The 24,031-nt window shown below is 37.5% G+C and overlaps 1 protein-coding gene across 21 annotated transcripts in view; it reads left to right on the top strand.

Annotated features, from left to right (window-relative positions):
- The window catches only part of celsr1a (cadherin EGF LAG seven-pass G-type receptor 1a), a 100,124-nt gene that overhangs the window by 57,833 nt on the left and 18,260 nt on the right, over positions 1-24,031 (top strand). For all 21 annotated transcript variants that reach the window (XM_077233930.1, XM_077233928.1, XM_077233929.1 and 18 more), the window contains 11 exons: positions 9,222-9,379; positions 10,612-10,775; positions 10,885-11,010; positions 15,427-15,599; positions 15,677-15,862; positions 15,935-16,048; positions 18,555-18,729; positions 18,824-18,965; positions 22,561-22,681; positions 22,803-22,986; positions 23,099-23,200. In XM_077233930.1, coding sequence (XP_077090045.1) covers positions 9,222-9,379; positions 10,612-10,775; positions 10,885-11,010; positions 15,427-15,599; positions 15,677-15,862; positions 15,935-16,048; positions 18,555-18,729; positions 18,824-18,965; positions 22,561-22,681; positions 22,803-22,986; positions 23,099-23,200 — 1,645 coding nt within the window. The remainder of the gene's footprint in view (positions 1-9,221; positions 9,380-10,611; positions 10,776-10,884; positions 11,011-15,426; positions 15,600-15,676; positions 15,863-15,934; positions 16,049-18,554; positions 18,730-18,823; positions 18,966-22,560; positions 22,682-22,802; positions 22,987-23,098; positions 23,201-24,031) is intronic.

Raw genomic sequence — 24,031 nt, 5'->3', positions numbered from 1 at the left:
CAAACTGTGCAAAACATCTCTAGAGCAAGTTTCTCTTAAAGTTGTGCCAGGCTCACATACTACACTTAATTATGATTTTATTAATATTGCTGATCGTTAGGAATCGGAACAAACGTCGAATTAACCTCATTCTGAAAGGTTTTAATGTTGAGAAGTGCTCTGTTACTTTTTAGGCAATCAATTATTTTATTTTATTTTATTTTATCTGAACAATAAAGCAGGTGATAAGTATCATAGTCTTATATGTAAGGAGAAGGGACCTGAGCCTAAATCTATATACAAGAATATCATAGAGACATTGGCGTGGACTTTTTTTCTTTTAGTTGGGCCAAAAAACAGCAACCTAGCAACCACCCAAAACAACCTAGCAACCACCTAACAATGACGTATAACTCACGTGGAACCAAGCAATTGTCCCCTTGTGTCCACTTAAAATGTAACAAAAGGTTTCTTTGCACCTTTATCATAATTAAGTTTTTCATTATAATTTTCCACCCTCTATACCTTAGACTTGGACAGGCTGTTTTTGCTACTATACCTTTAAGACTTTTATATGTAAAATACATTGGTTGTATTTTATTATTTAAGTATTATAAGTATTCTACTATTAATAAGTAGTATATTATTATTAACAAACATAATAATAATGTTTTATTTATAGCATATAATAATCTGTAGGAATATATATATATATATATATATATATATATATATATATATATATATATATATATATATATATATATATATATATATATATATAAAAACATGGACCAGAACCAAATGAATAATAGTACAAATAGGGATGACAAGATATGGAAAGCAAAGCAAAACACAAATGGCTGTTTCCTGAAAAAATGTGCTATTTGTTAAGTAGCCAGTTATCATGTCATAAACAACTTCTGAATGTAATTCTTGTAATATAGTTTCAGTATGGTCTGGGTGGACTGGAGAGAAAGCGCTGTGTTGTGAATATTAGAGTATACGACCTAGGACATCAAACTCATTTCCAAGGAGCATGGAAATCCTGTTTTCTATGATATGACTCTTTTTAAAGCAATTCTTCCTCATACTCCCCCCTATAGTCTGTTAGGGTGAAATAAAGGTTTGAGCATGCCTCTCTCTCTGACCTCATCCTCTGTCAGGAGCTGTTGGGATCAAGTGTGTTGCCATGGCTCCCGCAAACCCTCCGTCCCTAGAGATCCGTGTGTAGAGGTGACGGGAGTTTTCAACACTCCTGAGAGAAAACCTAAGCTGGAGGCCTCTTTTAAAGGAATAGTTCACGCAAAAATTAAAAATATATACATTCATTCACATCCAACTTGTTTTGTTCTTTCTCCATGCAGTTACGATGGGAACTGAAGCTTTTGCAAAAGCACCATTCAAGAGACTTATAGTACAACTTTAAGAATGCATTCCAAAACTTTTAAGCCTAGACAAAGTAAAAGTTTGAAAGTAAAGTTTGAAAGCTATGCCTGCGAAAGCTATAAGCGTTGTTTTATCAATGAGTTTACAAAAGGTATTATGCAAATTAGGTTAGCACATTTTATTTTGCATTAATGAGCATCATTTCTTTAGAAAAGAGGTGTGTTAGTGTTAAGAACAACTGCAATGACGAATTTAAATCTACATAGCACTACTTGAATCAAATCAAATAAAAGCCTGTCTATATTACAAGCCATGTTTTCCAGAGTTTTTGTCCACTGTAAATGGGGGGGGGGGGGGGGGGGGGGGGGTTGAAATAGGGCTGTCAATAGATCATATTTTTTTATTGTGATTAATCGCAACATTTGTATGATTAATCATGATTAATCGCACACTTATCGTGAAATTAAACATATCCCATTTATCCTGATAACACGTTAATTTTGTCATCATTTGCTGTATCCAACAAAGTAAACCATCAGATTGAAGGGTGATTCGCACAAAACTGTATTTTCTGCAAGCTTTTTTCAAGGTAAATTTAGGCTTCTGTCCAGTAAAGGACACTTTAAGACTCCAAAAGGACACCAAATAACCAAATGATATAAGAAGTCATATAAATGTATGCACAACAAAGTGTTCAGTCAGTCCAACAGCAAAGAGTTTGTTTACATTTTAGAAAAGTCAAGTTGCGATACCGAACAGGACCTTTGCGCATCAATAATGTAATCCCATGCAATCAGCCTGTGTTTTTGTTGTTGTTGTTTTACAGTGTTGTTTAGCGCTGTTTGAATTAATTCCTTTACTGGATCATTGGACTGAAAACGTCCCCAGAGTGAAGTGGCTTAAAAAGATCGCAAACAGAAAAGCGGAATCGGTTAAAGCGTTTGATTAGACATAACCATGCTTACAGGTGCTTGCACCATTGTAGATGCTCTCGTTTTCTAAGATCATCTAACTGCATGGCGTAAATTACATCAATGACGCAATTTCACGATCTTCAGTAATTTATTTGCGTTCAATTTTTTTTTTACAATATTTTTACGCGTTAAGGATTTTGAATTAATCGCGTGCATTAACGCGTTATCGTTGACAGCCATAGTAAAAAAAAAAAAAAAAAAATTAATGTACATCGCAGCCTCGTTTTCATTCACATCAAATAAAAAATGGCGCCTAATAAATTGATTAAATACTTTAATATTGTATAATATATGTGACTGTTCAAATACAGTATTTGAACTCCCGAATAGAGCTTGTTCCGATTAGAGTTGTTGTGGCTCCAATTCAGACCTGTGATACCCCTTTTCCACCAAGGCAGAGCTGGTGGTGGTTCGGAGCCAGAGCCTAGTTTCAAATCGGTTCTTTGTTTTTCGACCACCAAAGCACCAGCTCCGAACCAGTAAAAGTGGTTCTTAAGTAGCACCAAATCATTGCTGTTCTAGAAGTAAGAACCGCTTACGTCAACAAGACAAACAGAAACTTGTGACCGCCATTTTTTTAAATAGCAGCTAATCAGGCTAATAGCAGCTCGATTGTAATCTCCGTTAATGCAAGTTACGGCGAGCTGCACGAACGTGCTGGATTCGCCGTGTTTGGATACCGATGTAGGTTTGCAAAGCCATGAGCATAAATAGTAACGCAACGACCGCCATTGTTGATGGAAGGCTTGTTCGAGATGCATCGGAGCGGCATGGACTGATCGGAGCTGTGGGAGTGTTTGGAGAGCATACGACTCCTGCTTTTGGATCGCTCTCGCAGTTCGAGATTCACAGTGGCGAACCATCTCGAAGAAGCCTGGTGTGTTTGTGTGTGCCGCGCTAGCGTTGCTGGGCAACATGAGATGTATACAGTGACGTAAGATCTGGCTCTGTGATGGCTCTCTAGCCTGTGGAAAGGCAAACCGGATCTTTGAAAGCTCGTCAGTTGAACCAACTCCGAACCGGCACTAGCTCTAGCTCTGAACCAGCACCTGGTTCTTGTTGGTGGAAAAGGGGTATAAGAAACCCTCATTTCAAACCCAACATCTGGGCTGATGTACCAACTTTGTAATGAAACCAGATCCCACATCTGCTGTGCTGAATAGAATCACCTGCATTAATCCGCCTCACTGCCATATCACATAGGGGAGAGGTTTGGGTGAACAACAATGAAAAAATCACACACAAAAAAAAAAAAGTCAAAAACAGTGTTTTAATGTGCAGATGGATGTTGAGGAAGCAGCCTGAGGTGGAAACCTCACACAAGTAGACACCTGCCTGTGTCAGAAGCCAGGGGACACATGGTATGCAGCCAGACGCTGAGATCTAGTACGATTGAGATACTGGGAGTTAGCAAAACACTGGTAGCTAATATTTTTTATAGTAATCTGTGCTGTACAGGACCTCCAGTCTTCATTAAAACAGTGTGGTGGTACCTGCCCAAACAGCAATCTCATCTGCGCCTGAGTGCATGTTCTGAAACCCGCTTGTTTTCTGTTCTGCCAGTACTGTGTGGCACGTAGCCAAAACCACCAGAGCTCTGGAACTGACCCCAACAAACCCTCTGCTGGTGCGGTGACTGCCTCACCAGAGCGATTTATAGAGCTCTGCTGTTTTCACAGAGAAAGAACAGAGGAAAAGTCGATTAACAAGTTCAAAGCGGGATTAGCGATATTTAGGCTAATAGGTTTTAATCATCAAAAGTTGTACTTCAGCCGTTTGAAATCCACGGTTTTGTTGGAAAGTTTTCAAGTGTCTTTTTTTTTTTGGAAATTGGAAATTTCCATGTACTTTTCACACATTTCAGAAAGTCTGTGTTTGATAATTGTTGTTAACAGGTGTGGGAAATAGCAAAACTTAGGGGGATTCTGGGTAATGGCAACTTGTCTCAACACAGAAGTCTTTGTTTAGGTCTGTCGGTAATTTTAAACGCCGCAAAAGAGCAAACTAGGCTAATCTGACTTGAATTGCACCCGGAAACACGAGGGTTTAACACTCATACAAACCCCTAGGAAAAAACAGATGTAAGATCTATCTCAACTCTTTATTTGAGATAGCAATTAGTTGTAAGGAGATTTTTCTGAAGTCTCTTGCTTCTCAGACTTTTCTCTTTAGAAAGAAAAGGGGCCGTTTACATGGCATCGTTTTCAATTAAAAACGGAAACTCTTTATGCGTTTTGTAAATTAATTTACACAACAATAGCGTTTTGAGGGCCTGAAAACGGAAACTTTTGTAAACGTGATTTAAAATACAATGTAACTCCTCCATGTAAACTACAAAAATATGAATTTGTGAAAACGGTGACGTATTGTTTTATTGCAAAGTGACATCGCCAACTACTGGCTTGGCATGAGTAATGCAGCGTTTTTAGTCTTTTTCGCAGATCTTTGTGAACAGGGATTATTTTAACAACATTGTCGTCTGTATGCGAAAAGCGCAAAGGGAAAAACTTTTATGTTTTTAGTGTATCGTTGTCGTGTAAACGTACCCTTAAACTGTGCTCAGATGTGTCAAGAGGCAAAAGTCTACAATCAAAAGTCTTAAAATTACTTTAAATGACACAAACTGAGACCTCCATAAAGTCTCCTGAGCTTTAAGCATATGAGCAACATATTTTTTTCTGGGAATATACCTTTAAAGTAAATACTTACTCCCACAAAAACATTGCATTGGCAAGCTAGTCAGCGTAGATCACAATTTGTCACCTATTTTACCTCCGTAATATGTCACATTTCTCAGATAAAGAAGAAAAAGGGGTGGAATCATTCAGATTGGATTAGATTATAAAAAATAGGTGGAACTGTCCAGAATAGAGCCAGACTAAAAGACATAGTTTGCTAAAACAAGGTCTAAATATTTGGCTTTTGGTTAACATTATCCAATAGCTTGCATGACCTCGATGATGTCAGCAGAAAAGGAAAGTGGTTTCAGTGGAAGCTGAAGTTTATTACATTTTGAAGAGACATTACAAACACTTGTTTTTGGAATAAGATGCCCCAATTAATCATTCACAATAAACCCAGGATTGTGTATTTAGAAAGAAAATAGTATTGAGGTCATGTCACTCCGCTAATATAGCAATACATTCAGTCTTATTCAACAAATCATGAACCGTGTCCTATCACTGCTGCCTGTGATTTTTCGGATGGCAGCTTTCTAAAAAACAGTGGTTTCCTGCAGTGTTTGGAAAGGTGGAGTGTTTTCTACTCCACTGATTAAGAGGTCAGATAAATGAGTTGGTGAAATCAAACAGCATGAAGCTCAACTCCTTAATCAAAGGCAACGGGGAAAACATACTTGAACTGGTCTGTTGTTGACCGTGTTGTGCTGTACGGTACAAGGCACACAGTTATTGTGCTCCATGTCAGGTGGTATAAGTTTTTTTTTATACAAGCCTCCTCACTCAATGAGTCTCATTTATGAAAGCCATTCTTTCAGTTCAATCCAATAACACAGTTTATATAAGAATGGCTGCATGAAAATATACATATGAATCTGCATGTTAAATCCTAATGGAATTCTTAATTATGTTGTGAATTTTTATTTGTTAAATGCAAACCTTAAATATTTAGATGCAAAAATACAATTAAAAAAATACATGCCATATACAGTAAGTATACAAAGTGAGTGTATTCAAGTGGTTCCAGATTATGAGCCAGATATGTGTTGAAAGCACCCAGCATGACCAGAGATATCCATCTGAATAATACCTCACACCCTCATATCCTGCTGGAAACAGGCCAGATGAATGCACCAAAATACACCTAAACAGTGTGTTTCCTTTGGTTTGGGCTTGGAGTTGAAAGATAGACTCCATTTGTAAAGATCTTTAAAGCTGCTTTTGTCTACTGGTCCCCTCATGGGGTTTGTGTCCTTTAAGAATTCCCTTTCTGTTCACACTTCATTTCCATAAGAAACTGATGAAACATGCACATGGCTAGACGGGCAGACAGACAGATAGAGAAAACTAGGAAATAAACTTAAATGTATAATTTGAGGTGTTTTCAGCTGTGGGCACTTTTGGCCTTTGTGTTTTTAGAATATCCATTAAAAAACTCCATTAAAACATACTTTTCACACTGTCTTTGTTGGCAGTTTATTTCATTTTTCTGCTAATAATTCCAACATTGTATGTAAGTGCATATGATATAATAAGCATGATTATGAGGGCATATGAATAATAAAAAAATATGTGCATGGATAAATCATTTATAATAAACACTGCAACATTCTGTAAAAGATAAGAATTGTCAATTTAGATTTTTAATGATGACTGAATATTATTTGTTAGAAACAAAAAATAAAACAATTAAATATTTTGTTTTGTCTACTAATTTCCTAGCTAGAATTATATGGATCATAAATACAAACAATATTTAATATAATAACACAATATAATAATATTTAACAAGGTATCATGTTCCTACTTTTTACATAATTTGACGACATCGTTTTTGGGAATTCTGTAAACAAATTCTGTTCACAAGTTTTTTTTTTCCACAAATCACATTTCTCATATTTCATCCATTCAATGCAACTTTGAAAATAAACTTTATTAGCATGTGACATGTATAAAGTCCATAAAATGTATGTAAATCATTTCCACACAATACATATTTTAATGGTTTGTGTTTATTTCACTGATTGATAATATTTTTGTGATGTATTTTCATAGTTTAGAATTGAAAGTTTGACACTGGGACAAGGGTAACTCCATAAAACATTGAAATAAATGGGATTTCATCTTCATGTAGTAAAATAAAAAGTTGTAATTAATCCCTGAGATTTTCCAGTGTCAGTAGTTATTCATACAAAGTTCTGTAATGAAACTCTAGATGGCGCAGGCTGATAGGTCTTTAACTCAATTACATCATCTCTATAGGGCACAGCTGATTGGTTCCTGCTGTATCATGAGCCAATGAGCTCACTCCTTTACTTTCAAATACTTGGTCAGCATATGCTGTAGCAGTTTCAGAAACTCTCCACCTTCCCCAGCTCCACCTGTATAGATCTGCTACGGGTCATTCATGTACACTATATTGTACAGCAACAGCATTTCTTATTTGGTCAAAGCAGTGTGTCATGTATGTATGGCAATAGCAAGTCCCGTACTTGCTCTGCAGAAGCAATAACTGCAGCGTAGCAGATCTATTCCACCAAGACCAAACATATCAACAAAGTCATATACATTACCATGCCAAACACTCTGAGAGTTGTCATGACAGAAATAGCAACAGGAAGGCAATAGACTCAAATTGTGCCATGTTTATACGGCACCTAATGGAAAGTGTGAGTGTTTTTGCAGTAGGAAAGAGACATTTCTCTAGGAGTGGCAGTGATAGTTTAGATAAAACTGCTGTGCAGTGGAAAGTATGCCATGCTGGGAGTGACCGCTTACACACAACACAACCTTTTCTTTCCAACTGTCACTTTCTTGCTGTGCTTTACACAATCAGACAGGTGGCCCACATATGATCTAGGTGCTTTGAGCCAACACACGCCATGTAGATATATCTCCTGTAAACAGCTTTGATCCGTGAGCGCATGCATTCATGCAGGTGCGCACAGGATTCTGTGAACATCCAGAATAACATTAACATCAGGAACACACTCACGAACCAGAATTCTGAAATGAGATTTAGCACACATATTTCAGGCCATAGACATAAAACTATGTATACTTTAGCAAGAGTACTTATTTTTGAAATAATATACTTTAAATATACTTATGTGTGACCTGAATGCAATGTTCTTGGACACTTAACTGCAAAATGAACTGTATTATGTACTAAATTTTACAGTGCTTTTTTTTTACCCACTACAGCAAGATTTTAATATGCAATTTCATAATTGCATTTATTGTCTTTGAAATTATGGCTAAAGTGTACTGCTAAAAAATATGGACATATGTTTATGGTAAACTTAAATGTTATTTCGATTGAAACTTCTATGCCGTGTATTAAAATATATTTATTACTGCACATTTGTAATGATGAAATTATAATTTTGTACATTTCAAATATATTTACTTAATATCGTAATACTGAATAACACAGTTTCAATTAAAATCAAGTGCTTTAAATGTTCTTTAGTATGTTTGTCAACACATAAAAATAAGTGTTGTTCTTTAAAGAATGAAAAAAGATTATTAAAAAGTAATTATTTTAAATGTACCTTAAAGTAAAACTTATTTGCAAATCACACTTTTTAAACATGTACTTAAGTGTGTTAAAAACTTAAGTATTCATTACTTCAATGAGCTCATTGTTTCTGCATTAAATTATTACATTGTTTAAATGAATACCTTTTTCGCTAACTGTGATTTTGCATATGTACATTTCTGGAATACATAACTTAGACAGTTACCTCTGATAACAGATCACTCTAAATTGCAATGTGCATTTTCTGTTAAGCTGCTTTGAAATTATGTGTATTGTGAAAAGCGCTTTACAAATACATGTGAATTGAATTGAACTAAATTGTTAAGAAATATTTGTTGAAGTGTACTGTACTCTTAAGTACGTAAATACATTTTGGTGGCCTTTTATTTCATTACTATTATATTATCTGCTTTTACAGTTTTTAAAAAACAAATATGTAATTTTGTAAATTTGAAGAACACATTAAATGAAATTAAACACTTTTTTCACAAGGGTAGTAAAACATATATAACAACATGTTTCTAGTTTTGCAAGTACAAACAACAGTCTCGTTGTCTTTTCAAACTGTAAAAATCTAGTTTCAAAATGTGCTTTTGAATCTGTGCTCATCATCTTTGTGATTATTCCTTTAACTTTTTTTTCAATTTCGTCTCTTTTCAGCCTAAGATAAGTCATTTGGGGTTGCCTCAAGGGCCGTCGGGTGAGAAGGTGGCAGTAGTCGCTGTGGACGACTGTGACATCGCCATGGCCGTGCGGTTTGGCAGTCAGATTGCCAACTACTCCTGCGCTGCCCAGGGCACTCAGACCGGACAGAAGAAGTGAGTTTTTCCGTCTCTCTGTAAACCGAACAAGAAAGTTGTTCTCATCATTCTCTTGAAAATTAGTCGTAATTGTCGATAATTACACTTTTGTGTTCTCTCTCACACCCCTGCACAGTCCTTCAGGACACATGTCCACATGTCTTTCTTTTGTGAAAAGATCTTCTCATGCTTTTAGGTGGCAATTGCAGCGTCAGATATTATTTCATGCTGGAACAAGGCTGTGCATTAAAACACATCAAAGAAAGAACAACAACAGATAAATGTGAAGGTTTAACCTGTCGCTCCAGTCTTATAAGCACTGACCTGTTTTATAAAGCATGGCAACATTCCACAGCGATTGGCAGGTTAGGGAAGGTCACGCCCCCTTTCACCTGTCTGGCTTCTCTCTTATAAAGCTTTGCATGTGCTACGCGGATCATGAAATACATGCACTGTATGCATACAGTAGCCTTTCAAAGTATACTCCATTCGATAGCGTGTACAAACACAAGCAACCAACACATTTGCAAAAATGCCTTTGGGCCCTATTTTAAGGATCTAAGCGCATGGTCTAAAGCGCCAGTGCAAGTGCAGTTAGGAGGTCCGAATCCACTTTTGCTAGTTTATCGACGGGAAAAATGGTCGGCGCTCCCGGCGCATGGTCTAAAAGGGTTGTCCCTATTCTCTTAATGAGTAATGGGTTGTTTTTGGCGTAACGTGCAATAAACCAATCAGAGTCTCATCTTCCATTCCCTTTAAAATCCATTTGCGCTCGCGGCATGGCGGATTTGTAAGCGGAAAAACTGAACACGGAGTGGAATCCAGAAAGGAAACTGATCTGCTCGTGGGCGAGGTTAAAGCGTGCAAGCAGACCATCTACGGGACAAGCCGGATTCCACCATATCTTTACGTACACATTACTAATCTTTAACATTGTAATCCTTTCATTTTTAATATTTGGAATGTTTGTTTGCTTTGTTTCTCTATTAGACTGCTTTGTTTTGTCTCTTCCGATTATCGTCTGTGAAACAACCATCTGGGCTAGCGTTGCCGCCTTGTGGACCAACTAATTGGTGCAAAGTTGCTCAGTTAGAAAAACCAAGGCATACTATTCTCATGATGGAATTTATGGTATAAAAGTAGACAGTATAAAGCAGGGTAGCTTACTAAGTGCCTAGACTAGCTATTGATGCCATTGACTTTTTGGAGAGTTTGGTGGGACATTTCAAAGTTTTGTCTTCTCTCTTTAGGTCTTTGGATCTCACTGGGCCTCTTCTGCTTGGCGGGGTGCCCAACCTTCCAGAAGATTTCCCCATACGGAACCGGGACTTTGTGGGCTGCATGAGGAACCTAACGATTGACAGTAAACCCATAGACATGGCCAGTTACATCGCCAACAACGGCACCAATGAAGGTCTGACATGAATCAAGGCTTATTTTGAAACTATAGTTTTGCAAACTTATTCTTGTATTATTGTTCTACCTCATTCAAACGAAAAGCGATATATTTATTGTTCTGTCAGGCTGTCCAGCGAAGAAGGACTTCTGCTCCGAGGGTTTGTGTCAGCACGGCAGTCAGTGTGAAAATAGGTGGAACACGTACTTTTGTGACTGCCCTGAAGGCCGGGGCGGCAAGAACTGCGATCAGGGTAGGTGGGCCTATTTGGTAGCGTGCCAGTGCACGTTAATGCGTATGCATACATGCGTCGAGTATGTGTTTGTTATTCTGAACTAGGCGTTGATTGCTCGTGAACTTTAAGGAAGCAGGCAGTGGCTTTAATGTGGCAGTGTTTCCTGAAAGGGAAATGTCTCCGCCGATAAGCATCAGTCAGGATCTGCTCCACTCTCCTTTTCTGCCCCATATCAACCTTACCGGGTACACACTCATCATACTCTGACCAATATGCGAGTTGAGTTGCCAATACATTTCCCATAATGCCTCTACTCTGCACAATAAGTGCCAACAATATCAAAGCTTTGGTTCTACAACCTGTTGTTTTGGCCTTGTGGGTCAAACCTGATGTAATTTCGGTTGAGAGTTTTGGGAAAGATAAACTCTCGAATGATAAATTGTTTTGTTGCTTTAGCTTTATTCCAAAACCAAGTGGGCCACCTTGCTGCCTACTGTCAGCTACTTTTTAAGGCAGCCAAACCAAAACACTCTACTTAGACAACTATTCCACACCCCTCACAAGTAGCGCTCATATAAAAAGTTTGATGTTAGCATGTTGCTAAGCTAATGCCTTGAAATTCTAATAAGATTAGAAAAGACAAAACACACACATGATGGGAAAAAGTCAATTTTTTTAATTATATTTAATTATTTTTTATTGATACTTCTTGCTAATTGATAAAAAATAAGTACATTTATAATAAATTGATTTGTGCTAACATGATGCTTAGGTAACAATTCAGTATTCTTATAAGCATAAACAGCACACACAAATGCTGGCTGAAATAATCCAAATTTAAAAGTTTTTCGGGGTGTCACAATATACCAGTATTGATGATTACCGTAATATTTAAACATGAAGTATTACTATATGCTACTACACAAACTGTACAATAATATCGTAAATAACCTAGTGCTAAACTCTCTGTTCACCTCCCTACAGTTATTTTATGTGTGACTTGCCAAAAAAAGAGAAAACACAAAATAATAAGTTAAATAGTCAGCTCATAAGTTTTTGCAACATAGTTTAATTGTCAGTTTTGGAGTATCTGTCGGTCTGGATTAAAATCACTGTTCCCAGGTTCGCTTACAATTACAGGAATCACAGAACCTTCTGTTCTTACCTCATTCTTTGGTAGATTTGAGAATTCAGCACTCAAATTTCATTGCGCAATGAAAAACATGTTTGTCAGTTTACAGGCTAATAAATTCGCCACATATGCCATCTTTGGCAGTAAATACTCAATAGATACTCAACAGGACTTTACACTACTTTTACAACTCTACTGTGATTAATTGACTGATGTGTATGAAAGTGGGTGTGTTTGCATGTGTTTGAACATCCCAAATGATAGTGTACCTGACATCCCCAGTGGTTGTTTTTTTTTGCGGTTGGACGTTCTGTAAGGCTCGAGAGGGGATAGTGTGAATCACGCTGGTCTCTTTCAGGTCCCTCCGCAGGCCTGTTGGGGCAGCGCTCCATTATAAAACCTGGATGTTCAAGTCATGTCATCATCTAACAACAAGCTTGTTGACTGAAACTGCCTTCTCCAATTTAATATTCTGGCAGAGAAGCATGTCTGCCAGGAAAGGGTGTTATTTTTGATGCTGATTAGATGGATGCCTGAAGTAGCCTTGATTTTCCTTTTTTTTTCTTTTTCGTTATAGGATAGCTCTGTTTTGGAGCGAATGGCTCATTTCCAGAGCGAGCAAAGCGTAATTTAGATATTATCACCTCTACACTTCTGCCATAGCACAGATAGAGTGTCCATCTCTAGTAAAACACGTCATTCTGCCCACGATGGCTGGCAGTTCCTTGGCAAATTCTCAAAATTCAATCACGTCAGGCAATACAGGTCCTTCTCAAAAAATTAGCATATTGTGATAAAGTTCATTATTTTCCATAATGTCATGATAAAAATTAAACTTTCATATATTTTAGATTCATTGCACACCAACTGAAATATTTCAGGTCTTTTATTGTTTTAATACTGATGATTTTGGCATACAGCTCATGAAAACCCAAAATTCCTATCTCAAAAAATTAGCAGGACCTGTATATTAGAAGGACCTGTATATGTGATATTTTAGTTCATTATGCATCTTTAAATTTCAGAAATGTTTTACATTTTTCTGAGATTTTTGATTAAGCTTAAAGTATGTAGGTGTAATTTCTTTTTTTAAGAAAATGTGGTGGTACTTGCCTGAGCAAAACTTGCCAATGTAATGCTTTGTGGGTGGTTGTCAGAGAATTACTGACTGAAGTCTAAAGACCCCAAACAAGCACATATACTGTAGATATAGTTCTCTAAAAAGAAAAATCATTCACTCACTTCATTCATTTATTCATTCATTCATTTAATCATTCACTCACACCTATGCCGTTCCAAACCTTCATGATCTTTTGTGGGACATAAAACAAGATATTTTGAAGAATGTTGGTAGCAAAACTGTGTTGGTGTCTATTGACTTCTATTGTATGTTATTTTTTTTAATTATTTTTTTAAAAATATCTGCTTTTATGTTTCACAGACCCAAAAAAAAAAGACAATCAAAGAGTTTTGGAATGACGATGATGATACAATTTTTGGGTGAACAATCCCTTTAATTGTGACATCTTATTTTGGTCATTCCAGTGTCTGAAGATATGTCCCATTTATACATGCAATTCAAACACAAAGCATAGTACTAGCAACACCCAGGTCATGTGTTTGATTCCCAGTGTACAGTATGTGTGTAAAAATGATACCTTGACTTCAATGTTAATCACATTGGATAAAGCGGTCAAAGGATAAACGTAAATGTAATATTACTGAGGCTAGAATTTATCAAGTCTCTTGTGTCATTCCTTTAATAACTCTCTGCTGTGATGTGGGGTAATATTGATTCATAGGAGTTGTAGAGTTTGCTAGAGTAGGGATTCTTCACGCAATTTCTGCCAGTGATCTGGGCTCATTGAGTTCTCAAGTCCTCACTTGACTCTGTGACTCTACAGTAGCGTTTCCATATGATCACACTTGTGCTATGCGATTTGCCCGCACACAAATCAAACGGTAGAAGGGAGTGCAGCACTGATAAGTCTTGGTTTGTTCAAGGCTTCTCCACTCCTTTAAACTGCAGGAGTTTTTAATAGATGTTATGACTTCATTGTCAAGATACTGTTGATTAAACTTCCAGTATGTGGCCCAGAGCCACAAGACTCAGCATGTTAATGCTGAAAACGGCAAAATTAAACAATTTTGTGACAGATTTTTCATTTCCATTTTATTTTTGTCTTATTTGGGCCATTTTTTAGAAGATCATAGTGAGGACAAGGAAAAGGTAGAATGTGATCAGAAAAGCACAATGTCTCATTGTGTCAGTGAATGTGCAAATAAAGGTTGAAATCATTGAAATTTCGGCAAAATATTGTTTGCAATTTTCCATTATCAATAGCGTAGAGATGTATGAAGCACTGCTCACACAGATGTTCATTTCAAACCAAGCAGATTTCTGTTGGCTAACTTGAACGCGAGCCAAATCGGCGTGAAACCAATTGCACCAATTCTTATTGGAACGACTGGATTTTGTCGGTGAAATTAATATACATTCACATATATAGTCAGTGTTGGGAACGTTCACTTTCTACATGAACTAGTTCAAAGTTCAGTTCACAAATTTTAAAATGAACTAGTTCAGTTCATAGTTCATACTTCACAATTTTGAACTAAGTTCACGGTTCCAAAAAATGAACTAGTTCATAGTTATTTTTTCCATATGTTGCTGCGAGCTATTTTTTTATTTTTTATTATTGCCACAACCCATATACAACCACAGACAGCGGTTATTTTATCGTCGGGCAAAGTTTGCACAGAAATGTAAGATTTTTCCCATCCTCACCGACCTTGTCTTAAAACTGATCATACGATACGACGCCTCCTCGCTGCTTTGTCGACTGCATGCTGCTTTTTGTTTTGATGACGCATGCGGTGGCCGCGGTGCGACACTGGTGGCTTGTGTTGCCAGATTGGGTGTTTTTTCGCTACATATTAAGGCCTGTGTACGTGTGTTTTATCCGGGTTTTCTCCTGGAAGACTATAGAAATCTGGTACCCTATTGAACGAAGTTAAACTGAGAGAGCGTGAGTTCACAGACACCAGAATGAACGCGTTCACAATAACGTTCATCAGGCAGTAATACAGTACGTTCAGTTCACGTTCGCCCAAAATATGAACGAGTTCATGAACGTGTTCAGGCACAACACTGCATATACTCTAGTCCGGATGAAATCCAGTCGTTCCAATTATGCTAGTATATATATATATATATATATATATATATATATATATATATATATATATATAATATGTATTTTTATGCAGTCAGTCATATTCCATTTCTTTCTCTCTTGCAGTCATGCCTTCACCGCAGCACTTTGATGGTCGTGCCATGGTGTCATGGAATGACCCTGATATCACCATCGCTGTGCCCTGGTACATCGGCCTAATGTTCCGCACCAGACAGACCAGTGGAACCACAACCCTAATGCAGGTCAACGCTGGGGACACGTCTCAAATCAACCTTCTGGTAAGTGTACAAATGTTAGACAGCAGAATGTACCATTATGTAAAGTAAATACTTAATTTGAAACCATTTCCTCCAAGATAAGGGACAAGTATGTGCGGTTTGAAGTGCTTTTGGGAGAGGAGAAAGTGGCCACGCTGGATTTCCCAGAGGTCCGAGTGAATGACGGGGAATGGCATCACCTCCTCGTGGAGCTGAGGAGCAGCAAAGATGGGAAGGACATTAAGTACATGGCACAGGTGTTTCTGGACTACGACATGTTCAAGGTCAGTTCTGTGGTACACTGTCTTAACAAGTCCTATGAAACCTGTTTACTGACATCCTTACATGTTTTACAGAAATCAGCAGAGATTGGAAATGTACTGCCTGGACTCAAGCTGAGGAGTCTGTTCATTGGTGGGATTCAGGGAGCGAGTAGCAGCGTCCAGCAGGGCTTTCAGGGATGCATGCAGGTGAGGCCAAGGGAAAGCCTTTGAATCTTTCACCTAGAATGAGACAGTAGCAGTTTCTTGGCAAAACAGCTGTACAGGACTAAACATTTTGTATATAAAATGGGACAGACTCATTTATCTGTTTCAGTGGCGGTTCTAGAGGGGGGGCCGGGGGGGCCCGTGCCCCTGTGACAACAAGCTCGGCCCCCCTTGTGGCCCCCCTAAATGTGGAGTGTGAAATAATTTTTACAAAACTGTTTTTTTTGCTATCGTTGTTCGTTGTATGCGTATTATTTTTTTTATTATTCTATCTTTGTGGATTTGCTTGTTCACGTGACAATTCGCATCACATTCGCGGGAATCGCGGCAGGATAACGTCTGTCTCCTGCACGCGAGAGAGGAGAGAAGGAGAAAGCTGGTAAATGTCAGTTCAGTTGCAAGTTCATTCTTTATGTGCGTATCGGGTGTGCGATGTGTATTGTCTATTATGATATTGTAATCAATGTTTTAATTGTATACGAGGCACCGTGAGCTGACATCGCATTTGTCTATCGTCCTTTCTTAACTGACCACTGCATAGAATATTAAAAAATATGAATATCTTTGTGAGTCTGCTATCAACAACAGGCCTAAACCAGCCATGTCACCAGCACATAAACACAATCAGTAAAATATCATCTAATTATCAACAAAACATTGAAAATATCGAGATATATTTTTGTCGATATTGCACAATGCACACCCCTAATGTACGGTATGAATTTTGATTTCTTCAGGTCTTAAAAAGCCTTAAATTGGACTTTAAAAAGTGTTCAGGAACCCTGTAAACGGTTAGTAGTTACCTAGCAAGTCAGTTATTTTCAGTAAATTAATTAATAAGCTTCTTGGTCCCCATTGCTTTTGCTCTATAGTTCTCACCAAAATGAAGAGAAAGAAGGACATCATGTCAATTACAGTTACTCTGACTAATACTGAATATGTAATGCAAATGCATTGTTGAATGATTATAAACATGGTATTTTGCCTGTTAATGCCTGCAGTGCAGTGCAGAAAATGATATGACAACAATAAGGTCTAAATGTAACTGGCCCCTCTAACAGTACAACTGGCCCCAGCTTGGCCCCCCCAGTTGAAATGGTCTAGAACCGCCACTGATCTGTTTATTATTAAAATTATTGTTTTAGCTATAATATTTGTACTAAACATTTATCTGGTTTGGTGCAGCCTCCTGATTTTTTTTAGCACTCAATATATGTATAGTTAGCCAGATACATAAAATGTCACATGATCCTTCAGAAATTATTCTAATATGCTGTTATTTGCACTATTTTTTGATGAATAGAAATTTTACAAGAACAGCATTTATTTGAAATATAATTTTTTACTGGTTACTTTTGATCAATTTAATGCCAAAAGTTTATTATTTTCTTAATAATCCCAAACCTAAGTGAAAAGAAAACCTATACTAAAATGTATTTAAAATACATTTATTTCATACTAAGTTTACAACAAATCAATTAATATATTTACTGACATATCGCTTATTGAATAGACTTACTGATATAAATATTATAATTAAACTTTATATTACTTCTTTATTGCACAATACACATTTAATATTAAGTCTAAAATGTGCTTAGTGTCACTATTAGTAAGGATAATATGATCTCTGTATAATATCAGTCTTTAAATGCAAGATATTTAAAGTGTACTTAAAGTATGCTTGCAATAGTTCCACTTTAGCACAAACAAATATACTTAAGTATATCTTCAGTTGAAACTCAGCACTATTTCCAGATAACTAAAGTGCAATAAGTACAAAAATGGTTGTTCCAGTTTAGCAGACTATACGTGTACCAATTTAGTATACCAAAAGTAAAAATGCAGGGTATTTATATGCATATATATTTATAAGTGCATACACATGTAAATGTATTTGTAGTATTTAGCATAAAATAAATGTATTTCAAATAAATTTTAGTTAGTTTATTTGGTAACGCTTCATTTTACAGCCCTGTTTCCCATGTACATATTATGTACTTATTATAGTAATTACAATAACTGGGTAATAACTAGGTACTAACCCTGAACCTACCCCTAAACCTACCCTTAACCTATACTCGTACTTACCTTATATTACCCAGTACTTTCTAGGTAAGTGCACTGTAAGTACTGTACTGTAAAATGAAGCGTTTCTGTTTATTTTCACTAGGGTACATATAAATCTCCAACCAGAATAAAAAAACAGAGCCTGAGTAATTATGATGAACTTAATGTGTGACCCTGAAGAAAACATTTAATTATTTAACGCCCAAAAAAAGCACTTCTTAAACCAGACGCTAATTTACGCGGCCATTGGTTGATTGCGTTAGTCATTATGGAAATTATCCGGATGCGTCTGTGTTCTTTAATCTGAACATTGTCAGTAAATCGCCCACTTGGTTTTTCGCTCACACTCTAATTTACCCTTGTTTAGTAAATTTGTCCCGAAGTGTAAGGTGACTGACTTTATGTAAACGTGTCCCAGGGGGTCAGGATGGGGGAGACCGCCACCAACATAGCTAACATCAACATGCAGCAGGCGCTAAAAATCCACGTGGAGGAAGGCTGTGATGTGGCCAACCCCTGCGACTCCAACATCTGCCCCGAGAACAGCGACTGCACCGACGACTGGAACGCACACACCTGCGCCTGTGACCCCGGTACTTACACCTGCATCACATTCCCTGCCATTGAACAGATGCATCTCATTTAAGTTCACACATGTTAATCAAATTCTCTTTCTGTCACTCACAGGTTTCTTTGGCAAAGATTGTGTTGATGCGTGTCATCTGAACCCGTGTGAGCATTTGTCCACGTGTGTTCGTAAGCCGAGCTCCTCTCACGGCTACACTTGCGAGTGCAGTCAGGACTACTATGGACAGTACTGTGAAAACAAGTAAGTCGCCTACCGGATGAGATACCAGATAAGACCAGGCTGGTTTATTGTAGATGGTTCTGGTTTTGGTATAGCTGGTGGACCAGCATAGCCATGTTGTTAAATAAACTAGCATGACTAATGATGCTGGTTAACCAAATTAATTTGCTGGTTAAGGTAATTAAATGGTTAGTCCAAACCCAATCAAACATTTGTTCATCTTTTGAAACACAAATGAGGATATTTTTAATATTCTCTCATCGTTTTTGCCCATCCATTGGAAACCCACGCAACCAAACTTTATTTCTATGGTCCACTTTAGACATTCTTCTAACTATAAGTAGCTTTGCAACTATATGCCAACTAACTCTCAGAGTATTAGTAGACTGTTAGGTTAGGGTTAGCTGTTAGGGTTCAGGTTAGTTAGATAAGTCAACATGTAGTTGTAAAATTTACTTATAATCAGTAGAATGTCTAATGTGGACCACCAAAATAAAGTTTAACGCTCAAAGCAATTTTTAACGGTCGTTGACCATATTTGATTTATTGTTTATATGTCCGTTGATAAAATTCTAAATGCAATAAAAATAAAGCAATTGTGTCTCTTCCGAAGAATTTGGATTAAACCGCTTGGTTCATGTGGATTATTTTTATGATGGCTTTATCCACGTTTTTGAAGCTTGAAAAGATTTACATCTCATACCATCTGTAAACTACAAGGCAACAACTGACGGATTTTTTTTATTGCATTCCAAAGAGCTCCGTAATCAGTCCCATAGGGGAAAATGAATCCATATCCTTATCAGCTGAGCCGGATCGGTACGGAATGGAATGGTTAAGCAATGAGAACGGTTTGGCCTGAGTGGAAAAGCGGCTATGGGCTTTTTGGTTAGTGCTGGTTTATTGCTGGTCTAGCCAGTGACCCAGATAACAAGTAGCAATACAGCAGATGAAACTGACCTGACTTTTTAGTCAAGTCTTTATTTCCTGGTTTAACTGGTCAAAAATATTATGCGGTCATGACTAATAATAGATCTTGCATGGTACATTTCTGCAGCGTCAGGTCTTGACAAACTAATCAGGGTTTATATTGTGATAATGACTGGTTGACTGTACATTATAGCTTACTTAATTTCAGGATGGATATGAAGCTGTTGCATTCTTAATGGAATTGAAACACTGCAATGAGTTTTTACACTAAAACTGTTTTTAGTCCCGCCACTCTAACACATTGAGATTTCTGAAGTATGTTGAGTTGAGATGTCTTAGAGTTGAGCAAAATTGTTGTTCACATTCCTGACAATCGTGCAGTGTAGCAGTGTAAATTATTTTCTTTATGGATGTCATCTTCATTCCGCTGGTTTGTGTGGGTGTGTCTGTCATTGTGTTGGCTCTTCTCCACAAAACGGCGGGAAAACAACACAAATACACCCCTTCACAAGTCTGCACTAGATCCGTAGAATTGTAACCTTCCCTTTTATTTTCATATTTAATCTGCTAAACCCTCTGATCAGCAATGAATTCCTGTCTCAGCGGTCACACGTGGGACATCTTTTCCTTTTGCTTCCTCTCTCACTCTGTTGACATGACTGTCCTCTATTAGATTAAGACCCAAACACACAGCTAGCACCTGATGTTGAGTTAATAAGCACCATGCGGCCCTGCAGTCTGCACTTTTTAAGTAGAGAGTTACAGAGAAGGAATTTTTCCTCGCCTTTAGTGTCCTGAAATAAGTCAACAGTGGAAACGTACTGACCTCCAAATGACCTTCTACCTCACACTATTGAATTGCTTTTCAACATAAAAATTTAGCAACTAAACATTTGCAATATCTTGGAACTATAATAGCACATTAGCACACATAATAGCTGTAACGCAGTTAGATGTTGTCGGATGAAGGAGGCGGGAACCGGCGAACGTTCAACACACAATTTAATAATAAAATAAGCAAACACAAAACTGAAATAAAAGACAGCAGCCCCTCACGGACGTCTACTGTCGCATATTATAAAACATAAAACACAAAATAAGTCCTGGGGTTTTCTTCTCTCTGTCTTCTCTGTCGGCCCTCCTCCTTTTATGCTTCCGCTCCTCCGTGATAGATACCTTTGACGTCAACAACACTGAATATGGCAAGCATTTCTCCTCTTATGTATAAGCTGATTAGCCTATTTATTTTGCTATTCCTATTATGCATGATTATATAGTTCATTGCGTTTTATCATTCTATTTTGCATTGTTTTCCCATGCTGACCAGCCAGAGTTTTCGAGTATGTTTGGTGACTGTCTTTTCTAAATCACCTGCTTTGTGTGTAAAGCGCAGGATAACGATGCCACCCAAGAAAATGATGTTCAAATTAGTTTACTTGGGAAGTTGGTCTATATTTGCTAGTACAAACAGGCACAAGCCTGTTTCTCATCAGTTTCCTGCCTTCAGTGTTGTGCTATTGCTTATTGTCAAAAGTCTGCCAACCTGCACATTTAATCTCTTGATCCCTACATCATGATAAATCCTGCCCGTGATTGATGAATGGTTGATCTTCTTGATTTATTGGTTCTCTGAGTGTAAGAGTGTTGAGATGTTGCAGGTTTAAGTGTGTAAGCTTTGCCAGTGATGACACTGATGTTTCATTGTTCAGTAAAATGCAGTAAATCGGAATCAGAGAAAATTTACATTTATGCATTTGGCAGATGCTTTTATCCAAAGCAAATTAAATTCAAGGTACACATTTTATCATTCCCTGGGAATCAAACCCATGAGCTACATACTCTACTGTTTGAATTACAGGTAGACTAAACAAGAAGAGTAAAATGAATATTTCAATCATGACAACTCTCAAAATAGTTTTAGCATGAAAATGAAAATGGCAGTGTTAATGTATTTGTTCTTGTTGGACTAGATCTGCTACGCTGCTGCTTCTGTTGATTATTGGTGCTGCGGCAGAACTAGTATTGAGTTGCTACTGCTAATATACACACAGACACACTGCTGTGAGCATGTAAGATATGCTGCTGCTGCATAAATAGACATACTCAAACCTCATAGCAGATCTAGGCAGGTGGAGCTGGGGGAGGTGGAGGAGTCTGATAGCACGATGCAGGACTAGCTTACAGCAAACACTGAACCAGACTGTTTAAATGTTGAGCAAGCAACAATCTCATTGGCTGCAAGATCAGCAGAGGCCAATCAGCTTGTGCCATGTGGTAATGGGTTTCATGTAAAGGACTTATCAGCCTGCGACATATTGAGTTTCATGACTGAACTAGATATTTAAATATATTAAAATTATATATTACTATTACATTAATCATAGTAAATACATAAATTGATCAAGATCAATAAATTAATCAAAATAGTTGTTTCTTGCAGAAATGCATTATCATTTTACGTTTTAGGATTTAGATTTTTTTTTATTTAATTATGACATTAAATGGAGAAACATTTCTGTAGAATAGGTTCTGAACCTTCTTTTCACCCAAATTGTTATTCTGTTCATATAATTTGTAATGAAAAATATTTTATTGTATTACAAAGGAATTCTAAAGAGATGCAATTTCACGATTGGTCTCAGACTTTTTGGGCCCCACTGTAAATGAATGTCTTTTTTGCACACAGAGTGGAGAAACCATGTCCTCGTGGTTGGTGGGGCAGCCCCATGTGCGGACCTTGCAACTGTGATGTCAGCAAAGGCTTCAACCCCGACTGCAACAAAACTACTGGAGAATGTCGATGCAAGGTATGAAGATGGGATTTTTTTTTAAAAATTCACCCAAAAAACTGCTCTGAGCCTTTCTGTCTGGACTTGCTGTCCAAGTATTACAAAATGTCCCTTGACTAAAAGTACTTCTTTCCCACAGGACAACTACTATCGACCGAAAGACGGTGACACCTGTTTCCCCTGTGACTGCTTCCATTTGGGTGCCACTTCACGCTCCTGCGACACAGAGACGGGTCAATGCCCCTGCAAGGCGGGTGTGATTGGGCGACAGTGCAACCGCTGTGACAACCCCTTCTCTGAAGTGACCAGCACGGGCTGTGAGGGTATGTACTCCCTCTGACCTGCTTTGAGTTTAAATCAAAGATGTGGTAATGTGCATCTACACTAATGTAGTTCTAAGTGAGTATCGAAATGTTCCATATCTTTATCCTTCAGTTGTGTATGAGGGATGCCCAAGAGCCTTTGATGCTGGAATCTGGTGGCCCAGGACCAATTTTGGGCGTCCAGTTGCCATGAATTGCCCCAAGGGTTCTATTGGTGAGTGCTGCAGGCCTTGTTATTGAATTGAATTTATTTGACAATGACTATCTAAATGATCATATACAAACTAAACAAAGAAATCTTGGAAAATAAGAGTCTATATTAATGAGAAATATCTTTGAAAAATGCATGGTGTTACAATTATAAGCTATAAAATGTGAGGTAGTATAACCCAGTGGTTCCCAAACTGTGGTCCGTGAGGGTACTGCAGGTGGTCCGTGGAAAGGCAAATTAAAATATAAAATAATATTTTTTACCTTCATTTTACCAGGAATCCCCATAAAAAACATAAAAAGTAAAAAGAATATGTATGCCTATATTGATATAAAATTTAAATTAAATTGTCAGGTTATTGTGTGATTACTAAAATAGGCTAGTGGTGCTCGGCCGTGACGTTCAAGTTCAGTGCCGTTAGAACCACAACATGGATCGGTGGATAGCAACAGGTTCTCTGAAGAGGAAAGCGGCAGAGGCAAATATTTTGCCATTATATAAAATATTTGTCTGATTATAATTTCACCAACAGTAATTCTGGATTGCCTCCACCAAACAAGTAAATAGGAAATAAGCAAATCCGAATACTGCATGCCAAAACAGCAGTATGCGCGCAAGCGTGAAACGCTAGTGTTTCTTCTTGCTGCGTATCTTTTACTGGGGTCTCCAAAACGTCGCACGATTGGAGGTAGCTCGTCAAGGGGCCGTTCACATATCGTGTCTTTTGCGCTCTCAAGTTCATTATTTCATGTAGGCAAAAAAATGATTTAAAGGCTGAAATATGTGAGGTTTATCTTTTTGTAAAACCTTTTTTGTTAAAACTTTATTTGAATT

The sequence above is a fragment of the Siphateles boraxobius genome, unplaced genomic scaffold, assembly GCF_051911475.1.
Source record: "Siphateles boraxobius isolate OS27281-9 unplaced genomic scaffold, OSU_SipBor_1 19, whole genome shotgun sequence".
In the NCBI taxonomy this organism is placed as follows: domain Eukaryota; kingdom Metazoa; phylum Chordata; class Actinopteri; order Cypriniformes; family Leuciscidae; genus Siphateles; species Siphateles boraxobius.
The sequence above is the reverse complement of the archived record's forward strand: the minus strand, read 5'-3'. Positions and strand labels throughout refer to the sequence as shown.